This window comes from Salmo salar, chromosome ssa06 (genome assembly GCF_905237065.1).
Source record: "Salmo salar chromosome ssa06, Ssal_v3.1, whole genome shotgun sequence".
Taxonomy (NCBI): Eukaryota; Metazoa; Chordata; class Actinopteri; order Salmoniformes; family Salmonidae; genus Salmo; species Salmo salar.
Window position 1 is genome coordinate 11,592,501 of NC_059447.1, and position 8,643 is coordinate 11,601,143.

The 8,643-nt window shown below is 44.8% G+C and overlaps 1 protein-coding gene across 1 annotated transcript in view; it reads left to right on the top strand.

The window, feature by feature from the left end:
• Nucleotides 1-4,005, top strand: part of LOC106606311 (charged multivesicular body protein 6) — a 4,776-nt gene extending 771 nt beyond the window's left edge. Inside the window, exons 2-8 of the mRNA XM_045719729.1 lie at nt 1-33; nt 1,562-1,649; nt 1,971-2,057; nt 2,614-2,679; nt 2,829-2,909; nt 3,493-3,568; nt 3,829-4,005. The exon at nt 1-33 is cut by the window's left edge and continues 77 nt beyond it. Of these exons, the coding sequence (XP_045575685.1) occupies nt 1-33; nt 1,562-1,649; nt 1,971-2,057; nt 2,614-2,679; nt 2,829-2,909; nt 3,493-3,568; nt 3,829-3,878 (481 nt within the window). The 3' untranslated portion in view covers nt 3,879-4,005. The remainder of the gene's footprint in view (nt 34-1,561; nt 1,650-1,970; nt 2,058-2,613; nt 2,680-2,828; nt 2,910-3,492; nt 3,569-3,828) is intronic.
• The last annotated feature ends 4,638 nt before the right edge of the window (nt 4,006-8,643 follow it).

Consider the following 8,643-nt stretch of genomic DNA (forward strand, 5'->3'; position numbering starts at 1 on the left):
GGCCAAGCAGCTGCTGAAGGATGGAAAGAAAGAGTGAGACTGGATACTTCACTTGTTCAGGCATTGTCTAGGCTATAGCCAGGTCCCAGATCTCTTTGTTCTGTCTTGTTGTAATGGGGTGTTTCCAGGTGAAATGAAAACCGGTGCGGTTGTTGATGAAGTCAATGGATTAATACACGTTGCAACAGGGAGATGCCTCCAGCACAGAAGCAGAGCAAAATAACAAGCCATTTCTGAGCAGGCCCTTATATCCATTTCTAATCACATATGCTCTCTAAACACATGACAAAAGACAAGGCAGTGACTCACACAGCCTACAGATACAACAATAATAACCAGTGTCCTCAGAACTGGCTCCTTTAGACTGGCTCCCACACTATCAGCACATAGAACTGTCACCTTTAGACTGGCTCCCACACTATCAGCACATAGAACTGGCACCTTTAGACTGGCTCCCACACTATCAGCACATAGAACTGGCACCTTTAGACTGGCTCCCACACTATCAGCACGTAGAACTGTCACCTTTAGACTGGCTCCCACACTATCAGCACATAGAACTGGCACCTTTAGACTGGCTCCCACACTATCAGCACGTAGAACTGGCACCTTTAGACTGGCTCCCACACTATCAGCACGTAGAACTGGCACCTTTAGACTGGCTCCCACACTATCAGCACATAGAACTGTCACCTTTAGACTGGCTCCCACACTATCAGCACATAGAACTGGCACCTTTAGACTGGCTCCCACACTATCAGCACATAGAACTGGCACCTTTAGACTGGCTCCCACACTATCAGCACGTATAACTGTCACCTTTAGACTGGCTCCCACACTATCAGCACATAGAACTGGCACCTTTAGACTGGCTCCCACACTATCAGCACGTAGAACTGGCACCTTTTAGACTGGCTCCCACACTATCAGCACGTAGAACTGGCACCTTTAGACTGGCTCCCACACTATCAGCACGTAGAACTGGCACCTTTAGACTGGCTCCCACACTATCAGCACATAGAACTGGCACCTTTAGACTGGCTCCCACACTATCAGCACATAGAACTGGCACCTTTAGACTGGCTCCCACACTATCAGCACGTAGAACTGGCACCTTTTAGACTGGCTCCCACACTATCAGCACGTAGAACTGGCACCTTTAGACTGGCTCCCACACTATCAGCACGTAGAACTGGCACCTTTAGACTGGCTCCAACACTATCAGCACGTAGAACTGGTCATAACATTCAACCTTTCATAGATACAATCCTGTGTATTACAGAATGGAAAAGAAGAATACATTGTGTTAACCACTTAACTGCATATGCACGTTATTCATCTTAAATGTCCCATTACACTAGCAAACAGCTGGGACTACTAAGCTATATCAAGTCTAGTCTAATCACCAACGCATGCATATCACCAGAATCTGACTTTTGAATTGTGTACTGACTGAATCTGATCAATGCATGACTAGCTGCTTGATGATAAACAAAAGAAACACTTGTTGTTATGTTAGGACTTGGTTTATTGTGCAGTGTGTTGTTCTTCCACTCCGTAGGAAGGCACTGGTTCTTCTCAAGAAGAAGCATTATCAGGATCAACTGCTAGACAAGACTGAGACCCAGATATCAAACCTGGAACGCATGGTGAGGCTGAGGCTCTTCTTGGAGCCTATTGTTTCATTGACTTTTATAGAGTGTGACTACATTGATGTAATGTTTTGCACAGCCAACCTCTCTTCTAAAGGTATCCTGGCTGGGTATATCTTGGATGTTCTGTATGGTGAACGCTATCTTACTTAACATAATGATGTGTTTTTACAGGTTCAGTGCTGGGTCCTCCTATATTAACATACTGATGTGTTTTTACAGGTTCAGTGCTGGGTCCTCCTATATTAACATACTGATGTGTTTTTACAGGTTCAGTGCTGGGTCCTCCTATCTTAACGTACTGATGTGTTTTTACAGGTTCAAGACATTGAGTTTGTCCAGATCGAGATGAAAGTCATTGAGGGGCTGAAGGTTGGAAATGACTGTCTGAAGAGTATGCATGAGGTAGGGTATGGTTCGCTTCTTAGTCCACGGTTTTCTATGGGGGGGAAATCTGGTCTTCCTCAGAATACAAATGAGTCACATGACAGAATAAGTACACATTCACAGTCACACACTCACGTGTGGTTAGGCATGCACACACACTCACACAGGTGTAAGACATTCAGCTCAGTGTCCTAAGTGTTAATGAATAAACCTTCCACTGGCATGTAACCTCTTTTATGTGATCTGCACCCCAGAAAAACAGACTGTGTGTTAGCTAGCGTCACTGTGCACATTGTTTGAAGATTAAAGGATTAGGTTCCAAATCCCTGACTACAGCGAGCCTAGTGGTGTGACTGCTGCTGCGTATCCTGGGTTACACTGTCTGTCAGTCTGTCTGTCTGGCTGACTGGCTGGCTGTCTGGCCACAGCCTGCTCAGAGAATTATTCTCTTTAAGAGAGAAAATGTTTCATCTCTCTCACACACACACACACACACACACACACACAGAGAGAATAAGTAAACTAGAAGACTTTCTGCTCCTAACTTGACATTGTCCCTGTCTCGTCCTCTCAGGCCATGTCACTAGAGGATGTGGAGAGGATCATGGATGAGACCCAGGATGCTATAGAATACCAGAGGGTGAGTTTCTCTGTTCCCATGGTCTCGTCAATCACTTTGAAATACCCCTTTTTACAGTCCTAACTCTTAATCCATCCCAAGTACTTCAGTCTTCTGTGTAGTGTGTGTTGCTGCCCAGCTGACATGCTCTGCTCTGGTTGATCCTACAGCAAATAGATGAGATGCTGTCAGGCTCCCTGACTCAGGAGGATGAGGATGCTGTGCTATCTGAGCTGGAGGCTATCACTCAGGTGTGTATCATACTGATCTACATCAGTCTCCTCTGGCTGTTATCTGAACTGGAGACTATCACTCAGGTGTGTATCATACTGATCTACATCAGTCTCCTCTGGCTGTTATCTGAACTGGAGACTATCACTCAGGTGTGTATCATACTGATCTACATCAGTCTCCTCTGGCTGTTATCTGAACTGGAGACTATCACTCAGGTGTGTATCATACTGATCTACATCAGTCTCCTCTGGCTGTTATCTGAACTGGAGACTATCACTCAGGTGTGTATCATACTGATCTACATCAGTCTCCTCTGGCTGTTATCTGAACTGGAGACTATCACTCAGGTGTGTATCATACTGATCTACATCAGTCCTCTGGGTATAATACCAGGAGGTAGAGGAAGAGGGTGGTGAAACAACACCTGCCATGGAGGACCAAAACGCTTCTGGTTTTCTTTTCTACCTGGTAGTTAATTGCGCTTAACTGGTTTCCCAGGTCAGGTACTGATGACCTGATCAAGTCCTGTTTAACCTGTTGATAATGATGACCTGACCTGATCAAGTCCTGTGTAACCGTTGTCTCCCTCTACTGCTGCAGGGAGAAGATGTAGAACTTCCAGAGGTCCCCACTGAGCCTCTACCAGAGGTCCCAGAACCAGCTAATACAGAGCCAGGTAATGGTACTGTCTACCCTGTTGCATTACCTCAATCATTATGGTGGTAGTAGTAGTACTGTCTTTACCCTGTTACATTACCTCAATCATTATGGTGGTAAGTATTGACAGTCTCACAGTAAAAGCTGATCTAGGAACAGTTTGGCCTTTTTACGTAATTTATTAATAGGATTATATGGACAGAGTGACCTGATCCTAGATCTCTTACTCTGAGACATTTTGTAGATACAGTCCCTGACCATGGTTTCTTTGTTCTCAAGAGAGAAGACCAGCAAGGAACAAGGAGAACAGAGAGATGCTGGCAGCGTAGAGACAAGACTTAACAATAACAGTAGCAGCTGTAGATGGAGCTAGTCCAATTGCCTCAATAACAACAACAGCAGCTGTGGATGGAGCTAGTCCAACTGACTCAACAACAACAATATCAACAGTAGCTGTGGATGGAGTTAGTCCAACTGACTCAACAATATCAACAGTAGCTGTGGATGGAGTTAGTCCAACTGACTCAACAATATCAACAGTAGCTGTGGATGGAGTTAGTCCAACTGACTCAACAACAATAACAACAGGAGCTGTGGATGGAGTTAGTCCAACTGACTCAACAACAACAATATCAACAGTAGCTGTGGATGGAGTTAGTCCAACTGACTCAACAACAACAATATCAACAGTAGCTGTGGATGGAGTTAGTCCAACTGACTCAACAACAACAATATCAACAGTAGCTGTGGATGGAGCTAGTCCAACTGACTCAACAACAACAATATCAACAGTAGCTGTGGATGGAGCTAGTCCAACTGACTCAACAACAACAGTAGCTGTGGATGGAGCTAGTCCAACTGACTCAACAACAACAATATCAACAGTAGCTGTGGATGGAGTTAGTCCAACTGACTCAACAACAACAATAACAACAGTAGCTGTGGATGGAGCTAGTCCAACTGACTCAACAACAACAATATCAACAGTAGCTGTGGATGGAGCTAGTCCAACTGACTCAACAACAACAATATCAACAGTAGCTGTGGATGGAGCTAGTCCAACTGACTCAACAACAACAATATCAACAGTAGCTGTGGATGGAGTTAGTCCAACTGACTCAACAACAACAATATCAACAGTAGCTGTGGATGGAGCTAGTCCAACTGACTCAACAACAACAACAACAGTAGCTGTGGATGGAGCTAGTCCAACTGACAACAAAACAACAGTAGCTGTGGATGGAGTTAGTCATCATGCTGGTCTCTCACTGCATGGAGGAGCAGCATCCATCCAGACTCACTCTGCTGGCCTGTCCAGTCCCTGGTCCCTCTTTGTCTCGTAGAATGGAGTGCAGGTACACCAGAAGTACACATTTCTCTTCATAAAAACTTTATTGTCGCAACGTTGGACAATATGATATGTAGCAAAAACAGGAACAAATGTGTACACACACAGATGTGTACAAGCAGACACACACACACCCAGAGGCCTCCTAGGAGAACATTTGTGCTGAAGTCTCCTCTGGTCACTCTCTTTTTAATTATGAATTAAACACTAAAGGGAAAATGATTGCCGTCTCAGTATATGGTTTGGATTGATTGGTAGCATGTTGTCACTGTACAAATTCCTTTATAATTCACACGACTGAAAAATGAAGTTAGACGTAACCGAAGATAGATGTCATTTTAAAACAATTTTTTTCCATAATTAAAAGGCAGAGCTATGGCTTATAGACAACTCTGTGTCTCGGTCTTTCACCTCAAATCAAATTTATTTGTCACATACACATGGTTAGCAGGTGTTAATGCAAGTGTAGTGAAATGCTTGTGCTTCTAGTTCCGACCATGCAGTAATATCTAACAAGTCATATAACCTAAGAATTTCACAACAACTACCTTATATACACAAATGTAAAGGAATGAATACGAATATGTACATAAAAATATATAAATGAGTGATGGCTGAATGGCATAGTCAAGATGCAGTAGATGGTATAGAGTACAGTATATACATATGAGATAAGTAATGTAGCGTATGAAAACATATAAAGTGGCATTGATTAAAGTGGCTAGTGATACATTTAATTATCTCAAGATGGCAAGATGCAGTAGATGGTATAGCGTACAGTATATACATATGAAATGTGTAATGTAAGGTAAGTAAACATAATATAAAGTGGCTAGTGATAAATAGATTACATACATTTTTCCATTATTAAAGTGGCTAGAGTTGAGTCAGTATGTTGGCAGCAGCCACTCAATGTTAGTGATGGCTGTTCAACAGTCTGATAGCCTTGAGATAGAAGCTGTTTTTCAGTCTCTCGGTCCCTGCTTTGATGCACCTGTACTGACCTCGCCTTCTGGATGATAGCGGGGTGAACAGGCAGTGGCTCAGGTGGTTGTTGTCCTTGATGATCTTTTTGGCCTTCCTGTGACATCGGGTGGTGTAGGTGTCCTGGAGGGCAGGTAGTTTGCCCCCGGTGATGCGTTGTGCAGACCTCACTACCCTCTGGAGAGCCTTCCGGTTATGGGCGGAGCAGCTGCCGTACCAGGCGGTGATACAGCCCGACAGGATGCTCTTGTTTGTGCATCTGTAAAAGTTTGTGAGTGTCTTTGGTGACAAGCCGAATTTCTTCAGCCTCCTGAGGTTGAAGAGGCGCTGCTGCGCCTTCTTCACCACGCTGTCTGTGGGTGGACCATTTCAGTTTGTCCGTGATGTGTACGCCGAGAAACTTAAAACTCTCCACCCTCTCCACTACTGTCCCGTCAATGTAGGTAGGGGGCTGCTCCCTCTGCTGTTTCCTGAAGTCCACAATCATCTCCTTTGTTTTGTTGACATTGAGTGCGAGGTTATTATTCTGAAAACCACTCTCCAAGGGCCCTCACCTCCTCCCTGTAAGCCGTCTCGTCGTTGTTGGTAATCAAGCCTACCACTGTAGTTTCGTCTGCAAACTTGATGATTGAGTTGGAGGCGTACATGGCCACGCAGTCGTGGGTGAACAGGGAGTACAGGAGAGGGCTGAGAACACACCCTTGTGGGGACTCAGTGTTAAGGATCAGCGGGGTGGAGATGTTGTTACCTACCCTCACCACCTGGGGGCGGCCAGGACCCAGTTGCACAGGGCGGGGTCGAGACCCAGGGTCTCGAGCTTAATGACAAGTTTGGAGGGTACTATGTGTTAAATGCTGAGCTGTAATCGATGAACAGCATTCTTACATACAGTGGGGGGAAAAAAGTATTTGATCCCCTGCTGATTTTGTACGTTTGCCCACTGACAAAGAAATGATCAGTCTATAATTTTAATGGTAGGTTTATTTGAACAGTGAGAGACAGAATAACAACAAAAAAATACAGAAAAACGCATGTCAAAAATGTTATAAATTGATTTGCATTTTAATGAGGGAAATAAGTATTTGACCCCCTCTCAATCAGAAAGATTTCTGGCTCCCAGGTGTCTTTTATACAGGTAACGAGCTGAGATTAGGAGCACACTCTTAAAGGGTGTGCTCCTAACCGCAGCTTGTTACCTGTGTAAAAGAGACCTGTCCACAGAAGCAATCAATCAATAAGATTCCCAACTCTCCACCATGGCCAAGACCAAAGAGCTCTCCAAGGATGTCAGGGACAAGATTGTAGACCTACACAAGGCTGGAATGGGCTACAAGACCATCGCCAAGCAGCTTGGTGAGAAGGTGACAACATTTGGTGCGATTATTCGCAAATGGAAGAAACACAAAAGAACTGTCAATATCCCTCGGCCTGGGGCTCCATGCAAGATCTCACCTCGTGGAGTTACAATGATCATGAGAACGGTGAGGAATCAGCCCAGAACTACACGGGAGGATCTTGTCAATGATCTCAAGGCAGCTGGGACCATAGTCACCAAGAAAACAATTGGTAACACACTATGCCGTGAAGGACTGAAATCCTGCAGCGCCCGCAAGGTCCCCCTGCTCAAGAATACATATACAGGCCCGTCTGAAGTCTGCCAATGAACATCTGAATGACTCAGGACAACTGGGTGAAAGTGTTGTGGTCAGATGAGACCAAAATGGAGCTCTTTGGCATCAACTCAACTCGCTGTGTTTGGAGGAGGAGGAATGCTGCCTATGACCCCAAGAACACCATCTCCACTGTCAAACATGGAGGTGGAAACATTATGCTTTGGGGGTGTTTTTCTGCTAAGGGGACAGGACAACTTCACCGCATCAAAGGGACGATGGACGGGGCCATGTACCGTCAAATCTTGGGTGTGAACCTCCTTCCCTCAGCCAGGGCATTGAAAATGGGTCGTGGATGGGTATTCCAGCATGACAATGACCCAAAACACACGGCCAAGGCAACAAAGGAGTAGCTCAAGAAGAAGCACATTAAGGTCCTGGAGTGGCCTAGCCAGTCTCCAGACCTTAATCCCATAGAAAATCTGTGGAGGGAGCTGAAGGTTCGAGTTGCCAAACGTCAGCCTCAACCTTAATGACTTGGAGAAGATCTGCAAAGAGAAGTGGGACAAAATCCCTCCTGAGATGTATGCAAACCTGGTGGCCAACTACAAGAAACGTCTGACCTCTGTGATTGCCAACAAGGGTTTTGCCACCAAGTACTAAGTCATGTTTTGCAGAGGGGTCAAATACTTATTTCCCTCATTAAAATGCAAATCAATTTATACAATTTGACATGCATTTTTCTGGATTTTTTTGGTTGTTATTCTGTCTCTCACTGTTCATATAAACCTACCATTAAAATTATAGACTGATCATTTCTTTGTAAGTGGGCAAACGTACAAAATCAGCAGGGGATCAAATACTTTTTTCCCTCCACTGTAGGTATTCCTCTTGTCCAGATGGGTTAGGGCAGTGTGATGGCTATTGCGTCGTCTGTGGACCTAATGGGTCGGTAAGCAAATTGGAGTGGGTCTAGGGTGTCAGGTAGGGTGGAGGTGATATGGTCCTTTACTAGTCTCTCAAAGCACTTCATGATGACGGAAGTCATTTAGCTCAGATACCTTAGCTTTCTTGGGAACAGGAACAATGGTGGCCCTCTTGAAGCATGTGGGGACAGCAGACTGGGATAAGGATTGATTGACTATGTCTGTA